The sequence below is a fragment of the Phyllobates terribilis genome, unplaced genomic scaffold (assembly GCF_046119375.1).
Source record: "Phyllobates terribilis strain yellow unplaced genomic scaffold, ASM4611937v1 Scaffold_11__3_contigs__length_659146591, whole genome shotgun sequence".
NCBI lineage: Eukaryota > Metazoa > Chordata > Amphibia > Anura > Dendrobatidae > Phyllobates > Phyllobates terribilis.
The window spans coordinates 102,777,363-102,803,647 of record NW_027362771.1 but is presented as its reverse complement, the minus strand read 5'-3'; the positions used below and the strand labels follow the sequence as shown (position 1 = coordinate 102,803,647).

Genomic DNA, 26,285 nt, shown 5'->3' with positions numbered 1-26,285 from the left:
GAAATGGACACCTTTGCTTTTCTTCAAAGACTGCACCCGGTTGCGGACATCCGTGACCATCTTATTGTGTTTCCTTATTGTATTTTATTGTTCTTTGATATACCTTGTTATATTTTTCTAAAAAGTGTTTAGTCCCGGAGTACTAAATTTCACTAGGGGGGAGTGTGACACCCCAGGGGTCTGGTTGTCACAGTGATAGAGATATTACGTCTGAGAGCAGGTGGGAGGTCCTTTGGTCAGGGATCCTGTGCATGCCACACCTCCTGCCCAGCCTTGGGAGGGGAAGAACTTCCCCTGTATAAACCCGGGGCTGAGGCAGGGTTAGTGAGTCCAGGAAGAGTAGAGACAAGAGCAGCATAGGAAGCAGCAGAGTCACAAGGAGTCAGGGGCTGGCAGCTAAAGAGCTCGCCCTGACTAAGAAGATTCTTTACCGGACCCGGAGTCCGAGGCTGTGGGGACTAACTTCTACCCAGCAGCAGAATCCGTCAGGCAGGGGATTTCAGGTCCCCTGGCCCAGAAGCCCGAAGGCCCGGTCACACGCGTGGGACCAGCACCGCCATCGTGGAGCGGAAGCCATTAGAAGGCCCCGAGTCACCGGCCATACGGGTGAGCACCACACGGTACACTCAGGGACGTGGGCTACTTACATCAGCTTCTAGCAAGGTAGCCAGAAGAGTACAGTCAGCTTGGGAGGCCTACAACTACGCCTGGCCAGGGGAGATCCCATCTGCTCAAGGACTGACCAGGCCCCGTTCGCTAGCAAGTACTCCGGGAGGGTCTATCGTTGTTACCAGTAAAGACCCTGAACGCTACCATACCGTCTCTGAGTGGTTCCTGCTACCCCCATCATCCACGTCGGCTGCCCTGAGGCCATACCCCTCCCGTTGGGGGTTATACTATCACGCTGCACCATCCTTCCACCGGCCTCAGCGGTCTGCCCTGCAGCAGCAGCCCCCTGGCTGCATTCAACGGGTGGCGTAGTCATCAACCATTTTCTACCGCTAACAGACTGCCGTCCAGTTTGACTCCCTGGGCACGGACCGGGTCACCGCCACGAGATTACAACCCTCCACGGATCCGGCTCCGGGTAAGCTCCCGCGTGCGCACCGCAGCGCGACACAGGCCCAGGGGCGCGTCAGGAACGTAGCCTTATGCATTTTTACAAGCACACAGCCAACATCATGATCAAGAATTTTTTTTTTAATAAACAAAACATGCAATAAACGCTAAGAAAATCACTGTGTGAAGTTTTTATCTTTTCTAAGTTTAAAGAAAGGTCACCATGCTCATTTCAATAAAAAAAAATGACCAGGGACCAATGGGGAGAGCATCATGTATTAGCGACACGTAAGTGGCTCCATCAGAGCTTCAGCCTGAAGCCCTGAAAAAAGGGGAATCAGTGGTATCCACCCAAGAAGCAATTAACTTTAACGCAGATGGAGTCACTTTGTGTTCTCTCAGACCTCATTTTTGCCAGTGTCCCACTTTTTCAGGCGGGCACAAAAGCGGGGTCGACTGTAGCGTTAGAATTTACTCCCAAAATCTCTATATTTTGAATTTATGTCTAAAGTGCAATGTTGAAAGTTAGGCCATATTCACAGGAAAGTTTGAAAAATCATCCAATTTTCATGTCGAATAAAGGACGATTTTATCTGTATGCTATCCCATATTCACAGGAAAGTGTGAAAAATCATCCAATTTTCATGCAGAAAAATGACGATTTTATCGGTATGCTATCCAATTATCATCCGTTTTAGTAGATCCATGTAGTATCCGTTTTTGAACATCAGCAGTTAATAAAACTTACCAGACCAAATGCAGTTTCCTATGTTAATATTTGCAATGTATCAGTAAAAAAGAGTCCAAAACTGATGATCCATACAGAATGTTTTTTTTTTTTTTGTGCATCCTTACACTTGAATAGGCAAGTCTTATCCAAAAAAATAAACTAAAGAGACTAGTGCACGTTGTGATTTTTTTCACATGAACACTCGGTCCGTGTAAAAAATTCTTATCTGCACAGCCCAATTCAATAACATTCGTTTTTGTGCTACCCTATTTTAACACAGACAGCGCACATCCATAAAATATGCTTATCTGCATGTGCCCTTGTGGTGACATTAATTTTCTCAGAAGCTGATAAGTGAATCTGTCACAAGGTTTTTCTTGTGTAATAAGACAACAGCATGAGGTAGGGGCAGAGACCCTGATTCCAGCAATGTATCATTTAGTTTACTGGGTGCAACAGTTATGATAAAATCACAATTTTCTCTGCTGCAGATCTAACATAGTTCAGTTGTTGAGCTCTGTGTAACCCCACTCACATCACAGCTTTCTGTGTACATTGCGGAGAGAAAGCTGCTTTTTCAGTGCTGAGGGGAATGGTTGGACTAGGAGGCACAAGACACCTAGTCCTGTATTGATAATCTCCTGATGACAAAACAATGATTTAATTAAAACAGCAATATACAGCCCATTAAGTGATCCATCACTGGAAACAGTGTCTTTGCCCGTACATCATGCTGCCCTCGGGTTACATAGTAAACACCTGTTGACAAATTCATTTTAATTCAGTTGACTCACTTTGGAGGAACTTGTCACCAGACAGGTCTGCTTTACCAAATACTTTTGCTTCCCCAGTAATATGAATTCTGGAACTTCTTTTTTTTTTTCAGAACTCTACGTTGTGCAGTTCCTCATTTATACCTCCTGAATATTTATGAATAAATTGACAACTGGATGTATCATTACTTTTGTCAAAGGGGTGTGTTTCTAGACCGTATTTAGCAGTAATTGCTAAGTGCAGGGACCCACATCCAGCAGATAGCACCCAGCTGTCAACAGGGTCGGAGTCGTGGAGTCGGTGTCCATTTTGATGGAGTCAGAGTCGGTATAAAATGGACCGACTCAGACTCCTAAAATATATAATAAATTGGGTACAGTAGTCCAATGCAGTTTGTGGGGAATATTTTTTCATAAGAATTTGGGAAAGTTATGAAATGTCCTATAAATGTCTGTCCTATCCCTGATCTAAGGGTCTAGACTTTTAGCTGAGATGAATCTGTGCTACAGTAAATTTATCACTTAAACATGAGCCCTGTATGAGGGAGGTGGAGTCGGTGTAATGGAAATTGAGGAGTTGGAGTCTGAGGTTTGGCTTACTGACTCCACAGCCCTGGCTGTCAATGTATTCATACATTTCTATTAGGAATTACAGACAAACAACATAATTCTGAGATTTCTGAAAGGATGACCAGAATTAATTTTTCATGAAGAATACAAGTAGTTACTTAAACACAAGTCGGGGGGCTGACAGGTCCTTATTAGCGTTGATCAAGCACTGAAATGCTCGAATGCTCAGTACTCGGGCACGTCTCTCTCTCTTTCCCGAGCATGCTCGCCCATCACTAGCCCTTATGTTTTCGTCAGCTGTTAAAGGCATTGAGGGGTTGTCTGGGTAAATGGTACAAATTTTTAATATTGAAATTATAACCCACATGACAGCTGTTCAGTTATTTAGCTTTAATGTGACTATGAGATTTGAAAAAATAGTGTCTTCTTTTTTCTAGAAATTGTGTCACATTTCTCTCGGTAGGCTGCTCAGTCCCAGTAACTTACATGTGGCTTAGATATATTACCAAACAAAGCCCATAGGCAACTACAGTAAATCTATCAATTACTTTATGCCTATGATTGCGATATGAAAACACCCCTGGGTTTTTTCCAGGCATTCTATATACAATATATAATTAGTCACCTGGGGGGCTTCCTCGTAGTTCTCCCCTTCTGGCTCCAGCAGTGGTTCAGCAGCAGGTTCTTCCAAAGCTTCCTGGCCTTCTTCTTCAGGCTGGAAAATACAGAAGCAGTAGTTGTAAATGATAGTAATTAATAACATTTTGCTTCAATATTATGTAAAGCATCTGACATTCTCAATTAGCAACAATGTCATATATTTGCTCTTTAAATTCTAAGGCCACGTTCACACATTCAGTATTTGGTCAGTATTTTACATCAGTATTTGTAAGCCAGAACCAGGAGTGGGTGATAAATACAGAAGTGGTGACGGGTTTCTATTATACTTTTCCTCTGATTGTTCCACTCCTGATTTTGGCTTACAAATACTGAAGTAAAATACTGACCAAATACTGAACGTGTGAACATGGCCTAACCTTGCCGCTGCTTCTAGCACAGGATTGTCAGTAGGATTATCAGCTGCTCCGAGATTTCCGTAAGAAACTCCCTTTGTTGGATCCTGTGTTGTCCAGCAGAGGGAGTATTACTTATGAATTTGCTGTGCGACTCTAAACAGCAATTTTTGATTGTTCTGTACATGGAGTTCTCCATTCTCCAGTGCAAAGGACAAGACTTAAACCTAGGAAAAACATGTACCGTAAATGCCACATGGATGTTTATAGGATAGATTTGAACCATAGGCTGAAATTCTTCAAGGTGATAGCAGAAATCATTGAGGCCTTACTACTTTCTTATAAGTAATATGTCATAGCACACAGGCAAGGTCTCACTGCACATAGAGAAGACGAGTCGTCCTACACTGAAGCATGGAGAAAATGGAGAATGACTGCATACGCTCAATCTAGAAAAAAAAGAGAACTTAACCAGGTTAAACAAAAACAAAACAATTTAATGGGGTATTTTGGGGGTGAAAAATTCTGACCGATTCAATTTTACGCAGTAATTATATTTGTGAAGATCAATTATTTTTTAAAATTGGGGCAGTAGACTGTGACTGTGCAACTGTCCATATTAAAGGGGTTATTCGGGACTATTTTTTTTTCTTATGGGCCTAAGGACTTACAGGCAGATAGTTGCTAATTGCCTGCTTATCCTGCTCATAGAAGTTCTCTGCCGGCTCAGAGCATTCATGGACCACTCCTACTGGCAATCTGCATTTTTCAGTGATGTCACATTGACAGAGAAGCTGCTTCTCTTCCGATCTTTTCTGTTGATGTGGAGTGATTACCAAAGTGATACTGATTTACAGCCAGCTCCCTGCTACATAACTGGGGGAGGAGTGCGGATGTTAATCAGCATGATGTCAACAGTCTTGCCCTGTTGATAGAGCAGCCCCAAAGAGAAAGAGCTGCCCTGTTGACGTGAGAGCTGCAGAATCGCCAGCAGGAGCAGTCTGTGATTGCTCTGGGCCAGCGCCGGGCAGAACAGGCAGGTAGTTAGTAACTATCTGCCTGTCAGTTCTAAGCCCCATGTGAAAAAATAAAATAATCCCAGAAATTTCTGTTACTAACAATCTGACAAACTTTTAGTAATTTGAATAGATCTCTGCTTGGCATGTTGTATTCGATTTTGCTGCAAACTGGGCTCAAAACAGGTGGGCTCTATAAAAAGTTGCATCTAAGGGAGTCTGTCAGCACAAAATGACTGTTCAAACAAGCACAGGTACCTGTGCGCCCTTGGTTTGGCCAAACAATTCAGTGCACCTTCCTACCTACTTGTATCCATCTATCTCTGCTCTTCTCTTTTTTGATTGATAGCTCTGGATTTACAGGAGCCAGTGGAGGACAGCTATATATGCAAAAAAAGGAAGTAAGAAGATAAACTCAAGTGTTTGGTCAAGCCAAGGGTGCATTGAGCACCTGTGCTTGGTTTGAATAGTCATTTTGTGCTAACAAATTCCCTATTTCACCTGCAAAACTAGATGATTGTGCAGAGGAACAGTATGAAGAATGCAGCAGCACTTGGCTGTTGATTTTTTTAGCCAGAGTGGCTGATGCATGTGCACAAAGCCTGATAAGGTGTGGTTTTGGACATGTCTTAGGTGGAATAGTGGAATAATGCCTGGACATTCAACTGAGTGGCAATTTGGAGTAGGCACATAACGCTCTCTTCACTGTGTGCACAATTATTAGGCAAGTGAGTATTTCGACCATATTATCATTTTAAACACGTTTTCCAACTCCAAACTATAAATAAACTAGAATGATTATTGGTTTGAAGCCCAGAAGAACAAGGTGTCAAGTGCTCAGAGGCATGGCCAAGGTAAGGATAGGACAGAAACCCGACTACCACTGAACAAGACACAGAAGTTACAACACCAAGACTGGGCCAAGAAATATCTGAAGACAAATCTTCTCAAAGGTTTTATGGACTGGTGATCTGAGAGTGACTCTTGATGGACTAGATCAGTGTTTCTCAACTCCAGTCCTCAGGACCCCCCAACAGGCCATGTTTTCAGAATTTCCTTAGTATTGCACAGGTGATGGAAGTTCTCTCACCTGTGCAATACTAAGGAGATCCTGAAAACATGATTTGTTGTGGGGTCCTGAGGACTGGAGTTGAGAAACACTGGACTAGATGGATGGGCCTGTGGCTGGATTAATAACAAGCACAGACCTCGACTTTCACTTAAATGCCAGCAAGGTGGAGGTGGGGTCCTGCTATGAACTGGTATTAAAGATGAGCTAGTTGAATCTTTTTGGGTTGCGGAGGAGCAGCTCCAGGAGATGTTTTCTAAAAGATGCCAATAGGTACTATACCACTTGTGCCGATCTAGAATTCAAGTCTCGCACCTACCATATAAGAAAAACGTTCTGGAGTACAGTGTTACATCTCGTAGCATATTTCATGTTATACCCAAATGCTATAAAGTTACAATGTGTAAATTCGACATTGATATGTGTACATGAAACCATTATCACCTCTTTTTATACATCTTTTCTGCTGTCAGACCTACTGGTAGTGTTCTGTCCTACCCATACTCTAGAACTGCAGATAAATACAACTTTGATCTTTTCCATGCATTAGAAACATGAGTCACGCACACATAGTGCTGTTAGCTCCAGCCTCTGTAGAAGAAAACTTTTGTTTACTTGTGCCTTACATTAAAGGGCACCAGCCAGCAGGTCCCTTTCGATATTTTATTGGCTTTGTTTACAAGGATTATATTCTCCTGGCCGGAAGCAATTTCTATGCAGCAAGCGGCTCACTCTCAGTTTACAGAGCAAATAAAATATAGTATGAGGTTTACAGACAGGTCAGACTATGTGACTGCAGGCTTGTGAATCCTCATATCGCATGCATTATGCGCTGTGGGGATTCTCCAGTGCCGGGAATGGGCGGTCATGTGACCGGAAGTATGCAATTTGCATACTTCCAGCCACATCCTGAATAGACTGTGTCTGGCCTCGCTCCACACACTTGCGTTGAGCGAGTCTGCGCCCATCTAGTCGACACGTGACCGCTTGGATGCAAATTACATACTTGTGGTCATGCGCTCGTCACTCCCAGTGCCAGCACCTGAGAATCCACAAATCGCGCAGTGCAGACTTGTAGGCTAAGGCTGGACAACTCCTTTAAATGAATTATTTGCCGACTCCCATTGGCACAATACTGCTAATAGGTTAGCATAGCATCGGGGTTTGAAGGTTGCCTTGGCTGCCATCTTAGTCCTCCTATCATAGGAGAATATTAGTTACACTATAGACTGCAATATAGTAGTAAAAATAAAATTAAAAAATGTTTCAAAAATGTTCAAAAATATATAAAAATTTAAATCAACCATTTTTTTCCAGTTTAAAAAATATATTAAAATGAAACATATTTGGTATTGTTGTGTTCATAAGTCTAATCTTTAAAAATATAAAATTATTTAAAAATAATGGTAAACGCCAGAAAGAAAAAAAATTAAACTACAGAATTGCCTTTTTCGGTCACCACACTCCCCGCTCAAAATGTAATAAAAAGCGCTCAAAAGGTTGTATGTGCCCCCAAATGGTAGCAATAAAAATTACAGCTCAATGTGCAAAAATCAGACTCAAAGTTCAGAATTTCTTTTATCCACTAAATTATAATAAAAAACCTTATAGTATCTCTGGAATAGAACTGACCTAGAGAATCGTATTGTCAGGTCATTTTGTGCAGCACACTGGGATCTAAGGGGTAATCTTTCTCCTTGTGGAGAGTTACATGTTAAGCCTGGCATGTCAGAGTGAGGAGACTTAAAAGCCATGCATGCTCCGCTGGGAAATTAAATATGCAAATTGTCTCTTCAGAGAGGAAGAGGACTAGAACTCTAGTGCCACCTATTGGAAGCAGTGATCCTAAAAGTCAATATCGATCCTTTCAGGATAGCTGATTCCAATAGGTGGAGCTATCCTGTTCAAGTCCTCTTCCTCTCTGAAAAGGCAATTTGTACAGCACACTGCTGTAAAAACAAACACAATCCAAACCACAATAGCAAAATTGTAACTTTTTCACCATTTTACTCTACTTGGATTTTTCCCAGTTTTCAGCACATTATGTGGCAAAATTAATAGTGTCATTCAAAACTACAACTCGTTCTGCAAAAAGCAAGCCCTCATATGGATGGTAGAATAAAAAAGTTATGGCTCTTAAAAGAAATGGAGGATGAAGCAAAAGCATAAAAAAGAAAAAACTCCAGTTCTTGAAATTAAATTCAAAATGTGTATTATATATAATTTTATCTATATATATAATCGTCTTATCCGGTCTGTCTGTCTGTCTGTCCAGGAAATCCCGCGTCGCTCATTGGTCCGCCAGCGGCCAATGAGCGCCGCGGGATTTCTGAAAAAAGATGGCAGCCGTTAGTGGCTCATCTGCGGGACGGAGCTCAGTGGTGATGCAGCCGGGAGATGAAGGGCGCGAGGCGCTCATCTCCCGACCGCCGGCGACGCTGACCTCCATACGGCTAGGGTGTCAAGGGAGGACGGGGGAGCGGCGCTGCGGGTCGGGATACTTCTGCTGCGAGCGCCCGCTCATGTCCCGGGTTCTCGCAGCGGAAGTAGCCGCACAGGCAGCGGCGCTCCTCGGTCCTCACCAATACGATTCCGCTCCCCGGTCCTCAGCAATACGATTCGATGATTGGTCGCGGCGAGAGATCACGACCAATCACTGATCTTGGCCCAAAAGTTAAACACCGCTCTGCTGATTGGTCGCGGCCGCTGCCCGCGACCAATCACCGATTTGGGCGCCACATTTAAACACTGCTGTGATGATTGGTCGCGGACGCTGACCGCGACCAATCACCGATTTGGGTGCCACATTTAAATAGCGCCCGCGACCAATGACCGATCTTGCAGACACATTTAAACACCGCTGTGCTGATTGGTCGCGGACGCTATTTAAATGTGGCGCCCAAATTGGTGATTGGTCGCGGGCAGCGTCGGCGACCAATCAGCACAGCGGTGTTTAAATGTTTCTGCAAGATCGGTGATTGCTTATGGCCGCTATTTAAATGTGGCGCACAAATAGGTGATTGGTCGCGATCTTCGGCCGAAACCAATCACTGATCTTGCCGCAAAAGTTAAACACCGCTGTGCCGATTGGTCGCGGACGCTGCCCGCGACCAATCACCGATTTGGGCGCCACATTTAAACACTGCTGTGCTGATTGGTCGCGGACGCTGCCCGCGACCAATCACCGATTTGGGCGTCACATTTAAATAGCGGACGCGACCAATCACCGATCTTGCAGACACATTTAAACACCGCTGTGCTGATTGGTCGCGGCCGCTATTTAAATGTGGCGCCCAAATCGGTGATTGGTCGCGGGCAGCGTCCGCCACCAATCAGCACAGCGGTGTTTAAATGTGGCGCCAAGATCGGTGATTGGTCGCAGCCGATATTTAAATGTGGAGCCCAAATCGGTGATTGGTCACAAGGCAGCGCCCGCGACCAATCAGCGATTTTGAACACAAATGTCAGGACCTTAGTAACACCATGCGGCTACTGTCGGGAGATCAGCGGCTAGGGTGTCAAGGGTGACCGGGGTGCGGCGCTCATGTCCCGGCTTCTCGCAGCGGAAGTAGCGGTACAGGCAGCTGCGCTCCCCGGTCCTTACCAATACGATTCGCTGATTGGTCGCGGTCTCCGCACCCGACCAATCAGTGATCTTGGCGCTAAAGTTAAACACCGCTGTGCTGATTGGTGGCGGCCGCTGCCTGCGACCAATCAGCGATTTTGGCGCCACATTTAAACACTGCTGTTCTGATTGGTCGCGGACGCCAGCCGCGACCAATCAGCGAGATTGGCGCCAAATTTAAACAACGCTCTGCTGATTGGTTGCGTCTGGCGTCCGCGACCAATCAGCGAGATTGGCGCCAAATTTAAACAACGCTCTGCTGATTGGTCGCGGACGCCTGCCGCGACCAATCAGCGAGATTGGCGCCAAATTTAAACAACGCTCTGCTGATTGTTCGCGGCCGGCCACCGCAACCAATCAGCAGTATTGGCGCCAAATTTAAACACCGCTCTGCTGATTAGTCGCGGTCTCCGGCCGCGACCAATCTGCAATATTGGCGCCAAATTTAAACACCGCTCTGCTGATTGGTCGCGGTCACCAGCCGCGACCAATCAGCAGTATTGGCGCCAAATTTTAACCTCGCTCTGCTGATTAGTCGCAACCACCGGCCGTGACCAATCAGCGATATTGGCGCCAAATTTAAACACCGCTTCGCTGATTGGTCGCGGCCGGCCATCGCGACCAATCAGCGATATTGGCGCCATATTTAAACACCGCTCTGCTCATTGGTCGCGGTTACCGGTCACGAATAACCAGCATTATTGGCGACAAATTTAAACACCGCTCTGCTGATTGGTTGCGGCCAGCGAACGCGACCAATCAGCATTATTGGCGCCAAATTTAAACCCCGCTATGCTGATTATTCGCGACCGCCGGCCGTGACCAATCTGCGATATAGGCGCCAAATTTTAACACCGCTTTGCTGATTGCGCCCGGTCAGCCGCATACCTATTCTAGAATACCCGATGCGTTAGAATCGGGCCACCATCTAGCGTGAAATAAATATGAAATTTCAGTGTAGGATATATAAACAAAAACACATATATTCACAATTAAACACACGTATACATCACCTAACTCTACTAATTTCGTAGGGAATGGCTGATCATCTAATGTGTATGGGGGTATACCATCTCAGGCAGCTAGACTTCACCATGCCTGTTACAAGGGGGGTCATGTGCAATAGCTGAAGGCCAAACGATCTGAACTATATGATCAGTCTTAGGGTTCGAACAGACAAGTGCTATCTGATGTTTTATTAGATAGCACTCGAACCAATGTTATACTATGGGGCAGTGCTGATCTGTGGTGTTTTTTTATGCTGATTCAGCAGGAGAAAAAAAATTTACGTATGCCGCAAGTAGCTCCGCAAATCAGTTTATGCGCACCCATTAAAGTCTTTTAGTCAAGAAAGCCTGTTAAAAACCTGTGATAGGTCAAAATGTAGCTATTTTGCATTTGGCAGGAAAAAAATTGCTTTTTTATACGCTTTCCCCTGGTTGGACGCTGTCTGTCATCACTCCACTGAGGTAGATAGCAATTGGTTAATAATTTTTATGTGATGACACCATATTACATAGCTATTTACAAAGAATTAGGGAATACAATTCTTGCTAGGAGTGCTTCTTTCAAGGGGTTTTCCCTTTAACAAAGTTAATTTTAATCAACATTTTAATCAATAGATCTTTGAATAATTATAAGTTCCACAATTGGATGTATGAAATAAAATGTTCCTGTGCTGAGATAATCTTATAAATGTGCCCCTGCTGTGTACTGTGTAATGGCCGTGTCTGACCGTACAGGTGTAAACGTGCCCAAGGTGTTAGCTGTAGGCGAGTGTTATGTCTCCGACACCCCGCCATGCTACAGAGAAACGAGTGTTGTAGATGTGCATGTGCGACATTATTCCTGCATCTGTTACCGTCACTGTCCATTCTGATGTACTTGGTACAGTACCGTTCCCTTTAACCCTTTCAATCAGTAAGCCAGACAAGTTCTTACAAACAATGACAAGTTTGTGCATGGCCAAACTGGTGAACGGGGGAGAACAGGTTATACATTCCCCTTTGCCATATTCCATACAAAACACCGGCTCCTTTCCAAGAGTTACAGTTTGCATTTTGTTCCCGGCAACAGGTACAGCAAAGGAATGAGGAGAAGTTTGAATTGCCTGCATTTTCTTAGGGGTAGGGTCATGCGGGTCCTGGCATGTCGCTATGACCCTGATACCTTGAGTCCTTGCCTATATCATTCCCAGGGGCCACTCGCAGTGGCATTGCTCCGTTTCAGTACCCACAACAGGGCGCTACCTTGTCCCAAGGTCCCCTTCTCACTGGACAGTGCGATTCCCGGACTTGTAAGCTTTCTTCTTGCATGAGTTGCATGTCCTGCCACCTCTGTAACTAGTCCCTCTTCATGTTGAGCCTTGCAGTTCCATCACTGGTAAACCTGTCCTCTCCCTTTCACCTCCTCTCCAACACTGACTACTTACTTCATATATGTCTAAAACTTTCCCCTTGGTTCCCCTATAGGGCTGCCTTTACCCCCTCCACCCTAGGGGCCACCCTTCCAGTTAACACTGCAGGAACCTGACACAAACAGCGGCCATAGGGATAAATACATTTTTATGTTATGCACAAATATAACCACACAAAATAACTTTCAGCACACAACGTCTTCATGAGGGGGAAAGAACTTCTTGTCCACCCTCTCACACAGGAACATGGCCTGATCATACATCTCCTGGGCAGGGGAGGACACAAAAAAAGAGTATAAAGTCATTACATTCTTTCTTTGAGGTAAAACATTGCTTAAAACAAGCAGTGAAATGTTTTACCTCACAAAAAGAATAATCGGTGATCCCCTGCTGTCCTGTCTGTATACTCTTTTGCTTCTTCCTCCCCTGCCCAGTAGCTGTGGTATGAGCAGACCATGTTCCTGTAAGGTCAGACACGGCCATTACACAGGGGCACATTTATAAGATTATCTCAGCACAGGAACTTGTATTTTAACACATCCAATTGTGGAACTTATTTTTATTTCTAGATCTATTAATTAAATTGTACTTTGTTAGAGGGAAAACCCTTTCAAGATATGAAATGTTGCAGAATCAATCAAAAGTACACTATTTTTTCAACATAGTGTGAACATGTGAATTGCTATATGTTATACACTGGCCTGAACAAGTGGATACTGCACTACTGTAATAGGAATGTAATTGATAGATTCTCAGATTTTTAGATTAGGAACGACCTCTTTACAGTGAAAGCTGAGAATTACACCTTTGTCTATCACTGGAACATAAGGTCAGTCCTCAGGGAATAGGGATAGATAAAAGCATTGGTCAAAACACATTGACTGCCAAGTATCCCGAGTGTGATCTAAGATCCTGTTCCTGTCACCTTTGTATAGAACCAGCGCCACTTATTTCTCACTTGTCACTGCACTGCAGTTCTTCCTCCTCTGGTACCTACGTGTGAATGCATTAATCTTGTCTGAAGAATCTGTAAATGCCGGTAGCAAGACACAAACATTTCAATCAAGAATCATGTTATTAAATCCTGCAAATGAATTATCAGCGCCTCCTTCTTTGTGTCTTTACAGATAGCACTGAGAGCACACAGGCCACAATGCTTTGATCAAATGTGTCAGGTTGCATTATAGGTATTCAATATTTTATATGTAGCACTTCTAACTGCGAGTTTCTTCAGATCATTTGCATTTTGAATATTTTGGAAAGTCAGAACTGGCAGTGGGCTGTACTAAGCACCTAATAAAAGCTATCCCTGTAGTAATAATGTATGGAGACGGTTTTATCAAGTAGTGTTTAAACATCTAAAATATCCATTAAGTGTTTTAGAAATATTGTCCTAATTGAATGTCTATATGTTCTAGATCCATAGTCCTGCAGGAAAGATTTATGCTAACAATTGTCTTAATGGATTTTCTTTAAGGGGTTTTCCAGGATAACAATATTAATGGCCTTAGGATTTTTGGCACCCAACCAATCAGCTGTGCAACGCTTGTGCGAGTGCTTCTGCCTCTTCAATGTTTACGCTGCTATGTACATTTGTACGAAAAATGCTAATAAAATCCTGGAAAACCACTTTACTTAGCCAAGGATATAAATGCAACGTCATTGCTTCTTATTACAAACTGGGGTTTATACATTTGAAAATAATAATAGAGTGGGTAACACCTTACTAGACCCTGGAGACATGAGGAACCTAATCACCACCCTAACTCAGAAAAGACATAGCCATTAATCTCTTCGGTGGCCTCGGATGTTACCATTAACCCTGTTACAACCTTAGACCACCACAGATATTAATATTAACCCCTTTACTAGCATAGAACATCAGAAACAAATGTTTTAACGTCAAAAACCTCAGCAGACTACTAGGAATATTAACCTTAATTTTTTTTAGACCAGTTGGATAAGAGGCTGACGCCTTAGGTCACAAGGGATAATAATATATTATTACTTACGCTCCCCTAAATTACTAGGATTATTGACCATTTACCACAAATCCACCCCAGACTACCAGAAACCTTACACTGGGCACTTTAAAATCTCCTAGGACCATCTCAACTAAACTTTTTGTGTGTGCCTTTGACTGTGGTGGGGGTGGTTGGAGGTGTTTTTGTCTGTATGTCCATGAATTTTTTGTTTGGATCTGCATTAGTCATACTTAAACAAATCATTTTCAAAAACTTCTCCAAATCCACAATGCTCCAAATCCACAATGAGTCAGCGCTCATGTATAAAACCACTTTAGGCCACCTTAACCTGGTACTTTTCAAAACTAAGGGCCCGATACATCAAAGCTTTTACGCCAGTATTCTGGGGTAAAAAAAAAGCTTTGAAAGTTGCCTAATTTTGGCACAATTGGCAGCTGCACTAAAATTATATGACTTTTGGCATTCTCATGCCATTTTAACCCAGCTCTGTCAAAGTGGGCGAAGCTGGGGTGGGACGGGGGTATGGTGATCGCCGCTATGTCACAAATCTTACTCCAGCAGGGACTGGAGTAGGATATGAGGCAAGGCACACATTGAGGTGTACGTTACTAGCCCGTCTATGCTAATTCATGAAAAGGCATGTGCCTCTTCATGAATCAGGAGCGTCTGACGCCAGCACAGCTCCTCATCAGTAATGACACGAACAACGCCGGTCTTGATGTATTGGGCTCTAAGAATAGAAAAAAAGTATCATGGAAATATTTGTACCTCAAATAGTGGTATGTGAAAGTGGACTTAAAGTGATTTCAAATGTGTAAGAGATTTATTTGACAAAACAAGTCACAATTTATGCCTGCACTGCAGAATAGATCTAATAGAGGTCATAAATCTCTGCAACAACTTCATTAAAGACTCCCCTTAAAACAGCATTGTCATACCCTCCATTATGGGACCCATTATAAGGCTTTATGTATGCCAGGAGGAAGAATGTCAATATCTTCTGTATGCTCATCGTATGAATTGTTGAGCATAGTTCAAATTGGAAGTAACTGTGACCCCCTGTAAGATTTATGAATGACAGATTTAATGACAAGGGGATTGAGTTCTAGTTGCACGCCACACTTCACTTTATAACAGATCATATTTCAGCTTAATATTGTCTTATTGATCTGCCGGCTGGAGAATCATTTTTCACTGACACATTTTTTGGCTTAAAAATTCCTTTTAAATGATGATGTGGTGTTATCCTCTGGGATATTCTCAAGATATTTTATTTTGATGAGGTCAAGCAAACAGTACAATAACATAAGAACAGCCAGTTTAGTGCTGTGCTTAATTTGGGATTTTAGGATGTAAAAAACAAGGTAATTCATTATAATTCCAGAAGTGTTAAAATATACGGCATCTTAGTTAAGAAAAAAAGTGCTGAGATGCCATAAAGAAAAAAAGACATTGATTGTTGTATTAAATGTACAGCTGCCGCTCACTTCTCCAAAATGCAGCAATGTCCTCTGCTCCATGACTGGCAAATCCCTACATTTTGTGCTGATGGCAAGACATTGTTTTCAGTATGAGTCTTTGTCTGACCTACATTTGATTTGTGATTGTGGTTACTGTTCCTCTTACACTCCATAATGGCGTCACATCTTGGTTCTGCAATCTAGTTATACAGCCCCTTGGGGCTCTGACTCCTGCCTTGTTCACTTTTTGTAGAAACGATGGCCAAGTCAACTTCATTTCTCAAAACTGGAGGAAAAGCTTATGTATATTTTAATACCTCATCTCCTCCCTTTTGTAATGTATTGCTACTTGGATTTAAAGCTAACTCTGTAATAGAGCCTCCAGCATCTATGTACCATTTATAGTGCTGGTGTGCTTGGACACCTTTGGGGCCCCTCTGGCAGCAGGGCCCAAGTGTGACAATTATAGTATCTCTGCATCCCCTACATACATAAGGGGTTTCCGGGACTTTTATTAATTTTGCACAAGGGGGGATAAGAACTAACAGTCAGATAGTTTCAAACTAGCTACATGTCTGCCGGTTCAGATCGGTCACAGACCACTCTTGCCAGTGATTCCCCTACTTCTGCTGACGTCACGTCATCAGAGGAACATCTCTCTTCCACTTTGCTCTCTCGACGGGGCATCACTGCCGATGTTATGCTGATTGACAGCCAGCTCCCCGCTACGTAACTGCAGGGAGCAGGCTGTCAATCAGCATGATGTCTGCAGCAGTGCCCCATTGACAGAGCAGACAGAAGAGGAAGAGCTGCTCTGTGGACAAGAGATGAAATGAAGCAGGGGAATCGTCGGCTGAGTAGGCATAGATTGTCCCTGTGCAGATTATCTCCAAGACCTAAAAGACATTTAACTTGATGATCACGTGACTACTTTCAACATTTATTTAAATGGTACTACTGATCGATTATTGTTTAAATATAACATTATTATGACAGTCTTTCTATGAGTAAAAAAAAAGACCTAATTTCTGCATGACATTTAATTGTTGGCATAACGACTTGCCTTAATGTTTTAAATAATGGGACGAAATTAAAAACCAAGCAGGATAAAGACCCACCCCCCCATACACTTCAGATAGCTGGCAGCTATCTTGCCAGGCCGAGCACTCGTGTGTTGTCTACGAGAGAGCCTCTGCCAGACATATCATGTGGTGGCTTATCTATAAAGATCAAAAAGATCGGCAGTCCAAAATCAGACTTGCCCGATCCTTAACGTCCCCAGCAATCATCTGTTAGGGGCCCCTATACACATTAGACTGTTGACTAAAGCCATCAATATCACAAGGTTCAGTCGATGAGAGTACAATGTGTATGGAGGCTTTTATAGGACATTGTCCAAAAAGTCACCCATAGTATCATCCTTAGAGTTATTCCTAGGGATGTAGCTATAGTGGATGCAAGGATTCCAGTTGCACCTGGGCCCTAGAGTCTAAGGGGCCATAGAATATACACTACCATTCAAAAATTTGGGGTCATTTAGAAATGTCATTATTTTTGAAAGAAAAGCACATTTTTTTTCAATGAAGCTAACATTAAATGATTCAGAAATACACTCTATACATTGTTAATGTGGTAAATGACTATTCTAGCTGCAAACGTCTTGTTTATATTGCAGTATCTACATAGGTGTATAGAGGCCCATTTCCAACAACCACCACTCTAGTGTTTTAATGGTACATTGTGTTTGCTAACTGTGTAAGAAGGCTAATGGATGTTTAGGAAACCCTAGAAAACCCTTGCACAAGTATGTTAGCCCAGCTGAAAACGGTTTGGCTGACTTGAGAAGCTATAACATTGACCTTCCTTTGAGCTAGTTGAGAATCTGGAGCATTACATTTGTTTGTTCTATGAAACTCTCAAAATGGCCAGAAAAAGAGAACTTTCATGTGAAACTCGACAGTCTATTCTTGTTCTTAGAAATGAAGGCAATTCCATGCGAGAAGTTGCCAAGAAACTGAAGATTTCCTACAACGGTGTATACTACTCCCTTCAGAGGAGAGCACAAACAGGCTCTAACCAGAGAAGAAAGAGAAGTGGGAGGCCCCACTGCACAACTGAGCAACAAGACAAGTACATTAGAGTCTCTAGTTTGAGAAATCGATGCCTCATAGCTCCTCAACTGGCAGCTTCATTAAATAGTACACGCAAAATGCCAGTGTCAACGTCTACAGTGAAGAGGCGACTCCGGGATGCTGGCCTTCAGGGCAAAGTGGCAAAGAAAAAGCCATATCTGAGACTGGCTAATAAAAAGAAAAGATTAATATGGGCAAAAGAACACAGACATTGGACAGAGGAAGATTGGAAAAAAGTTTTATGGACAGACGAATCAAAGTTTGAGGTGTTTGGATCACACAGAAGAACATTTGTGAGACGCAGAACAACTGAAAAGATGCTGGAAGAGTGCCTGACACCATCTGTCAAGCATGGTGGAGGTAATGTGATGGTCTGGGGTTGCTTTGGATCTGGTAAAGTGGGAGATTTGTACAAAGTAAATGGGATTTTGAATAAGGAAGGCTATCACTCTGTAGCATCGGCGTCTCTGCTACCTGCCAGGCAGAGACGCCGTCCCTCTCACCTCCCTGCTCCCCGCGCGGCGTCCTCCTGCACTCCTCTTCTTGCTGCGGCCGGCGCGCGCAGCTTCCCGGGCACTGTACTTAGGGCGCGCGCGCGTGCGCTCCCTCTCTTTTAAAGGGGCCGCGCGCGCCATCCTAAGGAGTCCCCGGCCAATTGCCGGAGGACCTCCCAAATATAAGGCACCTCCTCCAAAATGGAGGTGCCCGAGCAATAGTTGTTGCACAAGTATACTTACCTCTGTTTCAGCCCTCAGGTCCAGTTGCCATCCTGACTACTGTTCCAGTAAGCCAGCCTGACTACTCTCCAGCCCGACAGTCTGTCTTCCATTCAACCCACCAGTCTGTCTATGGGCAAGCCCGCCTGCTTACCAGGAAGCACCTGCCAGTTACCTGCCTGCTACCTGCCGAGCCTGCTAGCCTGCTCACCTGGGAGCACTCGCCTGTTACCTGCCTGTTACCTACTAGCCTACCTGGAGGCTCTGACGTCACTTGCCGTGACCACCTGCCTAACCAAGAGACTTCAGCCTGCTTGGCCGTCACTTGCCATGACCACCTGATAGCCTACCTGGAGGCTCCTGCAGTCACTTGCCGTGACCACCTGATAGCCTACCTGGAGGCTCCTCCTGCCGTCACTTGCCGTGACCACCTGATAGCCTACCTGGAGGCTCCTGCCGTCACGTGCCGTGACCACCTGTCAGCTAACCCTGAGACTTCTGCCTGCTTGCTGTGCCCAACTGCTATTGACTCGCCCCCTGGGCCGTGGGGCACTCGGGACCGGGCTTCAGGGCAATGCTGGGAGTAGTAGTGGCGACCCGGTCCCATGGCTCAGGGTGGTCAGACCAGTGGTAGTCTACTATGTGCTTTGCAATGTCCGACTACGCCACCCGTGGATTGCGGTCAGGGCTAACCTCCGCTGCAGTGCAGACCGCTGAGGCTGGTGTTGTGGGTGCAGCAGGGAATAGTACGACTCCCCAAGGGAGGAGTGTAGCCTCAGGGCAGCGAGGTGTAGATGGTGGGGGTGATGGTGCAGGGAGTCCCAGTACCGTTAGTGCTGGCGAAGTAAGAAGCACAAAGACAACGTGTTGCAGTCCAGGGTCTTTTACTCACAGTTCGTATACTCCAAGCCACTTCTGTACAGGTAGTGACTGCCCAAGCCGTGCTGCGTCCACCAGGTGAGGGGCTCGGTCAACCCCCAGGCAATTCAGGAGTATGGCACAGGACTCCCTTCTATCCTTCCTCTGGCTCGTGCCCCACCAGTGACCAAGCTTTTGTCCAGCTGCCGCGGATCTATGCGGGTAAACGTGGTCCCCGTTTCCCGCTATCCTATATGGTGCCTTCCTAGCAAGGTTTAGCAGGGGGTCGCACCAAGTGATGATCACGACCTCCGGTTCTTGGCTGAGGGATAATTTACCTCCACCAATTTGGGATCCGGTACCCTTTTCTTGCCTGACCTGTCACCCGATTTCACGTTGGTCCTTAGGGTCCCCTCTGCCTTCTTGTTTCTGAGCCCTTCTGTTTCTCTGTCACTTCTTCTCCTTTCCTGTTCCTTCTTCTCCTCCTTCCCTCGGCCTCTTCTCCAGGCCTACTTCTCCTTCTCCTCCCAGGCTCCGGCCTTCACCCTAGGCCTGCCTTTGAGCAGAGCTCCTACAGAGCCTCCGCTCCCTGTCTTCTCCTCTCACTCTGAACTGACTTGACTGAACCCTGTCCTAAGATGGTGCCCACCTTTTATACCTCCCCTCTGAGTGTGAGCTCAGGTGACCAGCACCCAATGAGCTCCTACCTATGCTCAGAAACCGTCCCCTTCTGCTCCTACATCACTGGGTTTTCCTCCCCCCTCCCCACTCCAGCCAGGGACATGGTCTGTCGTGCCTGCATTACTGTATAAATGGGTGCACCGTTGAGCTGTCCCCCGGAAATGGGGTGTGTGTGATGCATGCAGCTAACTGAGCCCTGGTCCATACTCCATCCTTACCCGGGAGTGGAATATCACACCTCTGGCAGAGGTGCAATACCCCTGCAGCGGCCGAACCCTCGGGGCGCTACACTATACCGGTCAGTCCCAGTCATCTGACCCGTGGGAGCCACCTGCTCTCTTACAAGGTCGTCCCCAGAGTAGCACCTGGTCCCTCTGCTCGGTCCCTCCCTGGTCAAGGAGTCATTAGCCACCGTACGATCAGGGTCGGTCTGAGGTGATACTTAGTTACGCCCCTCTGGGTCCCTCCTTGCACCACGGCACAGAGGTTCCACCACCCGGATCCGTAACACACTCCATTTTGCAACGCAATGCCATACCCTGTTGACAGCGCTTGATTGGAGCCAATTTCATCCTACAACAGGACAATGACCCAAAGCACACCTCCAAATTATGCATGAACTATTTAGGGAAGAAGCAGGCAGCTGGTATTCTATCTGTAATGGAGTGGCCAGCGCAGTCACCAGATCTCAACCCCATTGAGCTGTTGTGGGAGCAGCTTGACCGTATGGTACGCAAAAAGTGCCCATCAAGCCAATCCAACTTGTGGGAGGGGCTTCAGGAAGCATGGGGTGAAAGTTCTCAAGATTACCTCAGCAAATTAACAGCTAGAATGCCAAAGGTCTGCAATGCTGTAATTGCTGCAAAGGGAGCATTCTTTGACGAAAGCAAAGTTTGAAGGAGAAAATTATTTTTTCTTAGAAAAATCATTATTTCTAACCTTGTCAATGTCTGGACTATATTTTCTAATAATTTTGCAACTCATTTGACAAATAAAAGTATGAGTTTTCATCGAAAACACAAAATTGTCTGGGTGACCCCAAACTTTTGAACGGTAGTGTATTTATTGGTCAAACCTAATATTTAAATGTACAATGAGCCAATAGAAAAGACCATTGAAGAATAAATGATGTATGAATCACATAAAGAATAAGTGAACAATGCAATGAGGAAAAGTGCATAATGCTGCCATGTACCATGTGCATTTGTTGGTATTTGCCTGTGTATTGACAGTCATCAGGGAGAAGATGGAAAGGTGTCACGGCTTTATCAGAGGTGACAGACAGTCGCCCTGCAGTTGGTTGCAGGAGCTCTCTACGTTTTGCATTACAGACATCTTCTTAGATGAGAGGCTGTCTCTAGGACCTAGCGGCTACCTCCCTCTGGTAATTAGCTCCCTGGACTGGGTGTATATATACATGGTGTGTCTGAGAGGGAAGTGCCGGCTATATTCATTTCTACTGGAAAGGCTGTGGTCCAGAGGAGAGGATGTGGGTTTCAGCGTCAAAGGTGAAAGCTGCAGATTGGTTCGCTCATTCCACACCTCTTTTCCTGAGAAACCCGGTACTCAGTGTCCGGAGACCACTCTTAGAGGGGGGGGGTACTGTCACAGGTGTATCAGAGATGACAGACAGTCGCCCTGCAGTTGGTTGCAGGAGATCTCTAAGTTTGGCATTACAGACATCTTCTTAGATGAGAGGCTATCTCTGGGACCTAGCGGCTACCTCCCTCTGGTAATTAGCTCCCTGGCCTGGGTGTATATATACCTGGTGTGTCTGAGAGGGAAGTGCCGGCTATATTAATTTCTACTTGTGAAGGCTTAGCAAGAGCAGTACTTCGTCCTCTCTGGAGCTTGAGGCCGAGTTCGCATTTGTCTGGAGTCATCTAAAGTTAAGCATTCTCCCCGTTTGTCTACCCTTGTTGTCTATAGAGTTTAGTGGAGATCAACAAGTGCTCATTTCCTCCCATCCCTAGCCTTAGCCATACGCCAGGGAAAGACAGGGCGAGGCACGCATGCGGCGATTGCTGAAGAGGCAATATAGGGACGGTAGTTGAGACAGGGTGACACTAGACCGGACTAGGAGGTCTCCACTTCGCCCTTTCCCTAATGTCTGGGCTCCCTTTCCCTCTTCCCTCTGTGTTGCACTAAGTATTTCCCACACCTGGCGTGACAAAAGGTTTCATCAGGATCACTAATTGTGTTGAAAAAGGGGTGTACCAGTCAAAAGACTGTGGGTCATTGTCTGTTAATCAAGTTGTTTGCACTATATTGGATCTACTAATGGTTTAGTTCCTACAGCTTGGACATCATCCAATCATCTTTGTAGCAGGGCTATCAAAAGTGATCCCATTGTGCAGGCAAAAGGAGGTTCATTCCCTGTGTCATAAAGAAGCCATGGAGTGAAGGATCTGCAACCAAGCCGTTAATGCAGAAATCTGAATGATTTAGCAAGCGTGGAAGTGTGTGCCACTTTCAATGGAAATCTGATTGTGTTTCAATTACTTAGGCAATGAGATATGCTAACTTTAACCATCAATCAAAGTAACCAGATCAATTTAGTTGGTAGATTTTAAGAAGAAATCTTTCTCTGATGATGATTTCACACTGCTATATGAATATGTATGCCAAGATACCATTTGGCATTGGTCCATATTTCCGATTGCATTTCAATCATCGTTTCCATTTAATAACACGTCTTTTATCTTACTGGGAGTGATACAATTTAACCTCTCGCTGTGATCTTTTGTCTTCATTAAGGTTATGTTATTAACTAAATAAAAGACCTTCCTTGTATCTGTGCTATGCCTATGAAATAAATATAATAATTAGTTTAATGTTATGTGCTCCATTTACAGAGAGGGTAATCTTCCTATAAAGCCAGGCTGCTGCGAGTCACAGCGCCGCGCTACGCCTCTGCAGACAAAAAAAATACAGCAGGTAAAACAAATCAGTAGATTTAAGCAGTGTAAACTGGGGAATGAGCCTGTATTCTGAGTGTAATCTGCAAGAGCAGAGGAGAGGGCCACTCATATTAGTCTGTGGGTCATATGAACAGAGGGATTTATAGGATCAAAAGGAAACCTTGGGTGAGGGGGGAAGCTTATTCCGTCCAATCATTCTCCAGCTCGGCATGCTGCCTTCCGTCAGTGTTTTTTTCTCATCCTGGCGGTATAAGCTGTGGCCTCATTTTCTCAGCTGTTGCTATTTATAAGCTAAGCTGGAAGCAGTCCCTTCATTGTCTGAGGAGTGTGCGTATTCCAAGATTGCTTCTCTGCTGGCTGCAGCGGGCACATAGCATGCTTCTATATCCTGCAGAGTTCCCTCCTGTTATCTTTACTCTTCTAAATATCCATTACCTCTGCTGCCGCTAGTACAATGCCTGAGATCATGTATATTGCTCCGGTACACACGCTTAAGTATTATTCATATAGATCAAAAATAAGGATGCAAAAATGTTGAAAGTTTTTTTTTCTCAAAAGTGAAAATAGCTGATCATGTATAAGTTATTACAATGTCTGCTCTCATTTATCTACAGTGACCATACATTATTTGTTGCTGCAGGGATTGCCCGTGTTTGTCAGGCAATCCCCGCATGTTCTGTCACTGTCTAATAGCCGAGAAACATGGGGCCGCGGAGACGGGAATATGTCATGGCAAACTCGAGTACCGGGCACTTGCGCTCATCACTATTCTCCACTACTGGTATGGGCTGCCCTTACTGTTATTAATATTCCAGCTTAATAAATTTTAAAAGTGAAGTGTATTTTATATAAATTAAATGACGAACACTTCACTCACCTAACTAATGTCCACCCCATATGAACTTGTGAGTGAACATTCTTTAATTATGTTTTCTTCAACTAAATATCACTCACTAATAAGAACTAATATTTTACTTACGCCATCATTAAACATGTCATATGTGTATCCTTTTGACTAAATATCCTAAGTCATGTGGCAAGGCTCATTATAGGGTTGACATTAAGTTGGCCACCTATAATAAGCGGCACTAGAGAGCCAGCTTTCTTCCTCTTGGAAGAGTGCTAATTTACATATGTATCAGAGTACACAATACTCTGAACCTCTGCCACTTGTGCCAATTTGTCGAACATTTTGTATACATAGGATTGAATGTCTATCATTATTTAAATATTTGAAATCATATAAAATAAATATCCAATATACCCAACTAACCAATTGGGACAAAAAAAAACTACCATATCATAGGGTCCTTTTAGACAAGCAAATTTTTGCTCCGATTTTTACATATTTTTACCAATTGACAATAAAATAAATTGATTAATGTTCGTTTAAAGAATTTTAGATAAGAAGCTGTGCAAACTGTACATGGTGAACAATATAATTAATGCAAATATTTGGTCCTTCTACAGTTTATTGTCAGGCCATAATAAAGATATTATTATGCTTTTCTTTTATAACCCCAGCATATTCCGCAGAGCTTTCCAGACATTATCGTTGCTGTCCCCATTGGGGCTCACAATCTTCATTCCCTATCAGTATGTCTTTGGAATGTGAGAGGAAACCCGGAGGAAACCCACGCAAACATGGGGAGAACATACAAACTCCTTGCAGATGTTGTCCTGGGTGGGATATGAACCCAGGACCCCAGTGCTAACCACTGAGCCACCATGTTGCTCATGTTATCAGCCAGCAGAAAGCTGATCACTCGTGTGTCAGCCAAAGTCTGCCATGTCTACAAAGGCTAATGGTCTGGAGCCATTGTTAACCCATGAAACAAGACTTTAGCCTCCTAGATTCTTACATAACAGATGGCTGAAATGTAAAGATAGTGAATCACGATCCACCCTGGCATCTGTATTAATAGATTTTCCTTTGCTGTAGGAGAGATCAACTCAAACCTGGACTGAAATGTTATTATCTATTGTTATACCTAGGGATTATATACGCTTTGACATTTACACTGGGGCTATTTATAGTTGAACAGCAATGGTAAGCCATAGGACTACATTGAATTATGTGGACATGTAAAGTTTAGGAAATGTATTCTTAAATAGGTGGCTTTACAAGCTACTATATTTCATATGATTCCGCAATATCTTGCTTGTTTGACTGATGGACTTTAAAAAAATGTAATGTCTTGTGTTCACATTTGACAGTTCTTTATCATTGCAATAAAACTGAAATAGTTACATGACATAGAAACAGGGCAAACAAGTCTAAATAGGTTGTGTATCTGCACCAGAGTCCTATGATCAAAATTTTTTCTTGAGATCTGAGATCACTATTTTGACAATCTGAAATGGCATCAGCCATGATTGAAATTGGGCGAACCGTGTGCGTTCTCAAATTATGTAAAGGCATTTTATATCAGTTATAATGACACAGGGTGATAATAAAAGGTCACACACAAATCACATAGAAGTCATGATATCGCACCTTTAGATCTGTGGGAAATTCATCTTTCTTCACTAGGCCAGTGGCTGCACCAATGTTCGCAGCTCCAGACATGACAGCTCCACCCAGCTGAGATGCCTGCTCTTTGGTCTTCTCGGCCACTATTGGAAAACGAGGAAAAATAAATAAATGGGGCTGAGATGGTAAAATAGAGGTACTATCACAGAGAGACTATGACTTCTTAGCATTCTTTGCTTTTATTATTACATAATAATTTAAGATATATATTTCAGGATGGCTGCATCCAAGGCTTTACAACCAGAGAATAAATCATAGCCATGATTTATAATTTTAGTTACAGATTAGACTGGTTTCTTGTGTGTGGCAAAAAATACTCTGGGCAAGTTGTATTCTTTATTGTTATTTTTTTTATCTTCTCTTGCATCTATAAAATTCACATGACAAACATATAGATAGACTACTGTAAGGCTTCATTCATTCAGGTTCTCTCATTCGAGTGATGTCCGTGTTTTTCATGGATAACACTCATACTTAAGAAAGTCTGTGTGGCTGCTCACATGTCCAAACTTTTTTTTTGTCCATGCAAAATCTAAGAGACATGTCCGATATTGATCCGAGTGTCGACTCAACATCGGCAATGCAAGTCTATGGTTCCGTGAAAAAGTTGGACAGCCAATCGGATGCCGTCCATGTGCTGTATGTTTTTCACTGACTGATAGATAGGAGAAGGTGAAGAAACTTTTTCTTTTCTCATTAGTGAAAAAAACTGATGAAACTCTGACCAA

At 43.9% G+C, this 26,285-nt stretch overlaps 1 protein-coding gene across 1 annotated transcript in view; it reads right to left on the bottom strand.

Moving 5' to 3' along the window:
• The window catches only part of SNCB (synuclein beta), a 115,901-nt gene that overhangs the window by 19,208 nt on the left and 70,408 nt on the right, over positions 1-26,285 (bottom strand). The window contains exons 5-6 of the mRNA XM_073650658.1: positions 25,522-25,640; positions 3,758-3,847 (exon numbers count right to left, since the gene is read on the bottom strand). Coding sequence (XP_073506759.1) covers positions 3,758-3,847; positions 25,522-25,640 — 209 coding nt within the window. The remainder of the gene's footprint in view (positions 1-3,757; positions 3,848-25,521; positions 25,641-26,285) is intronic.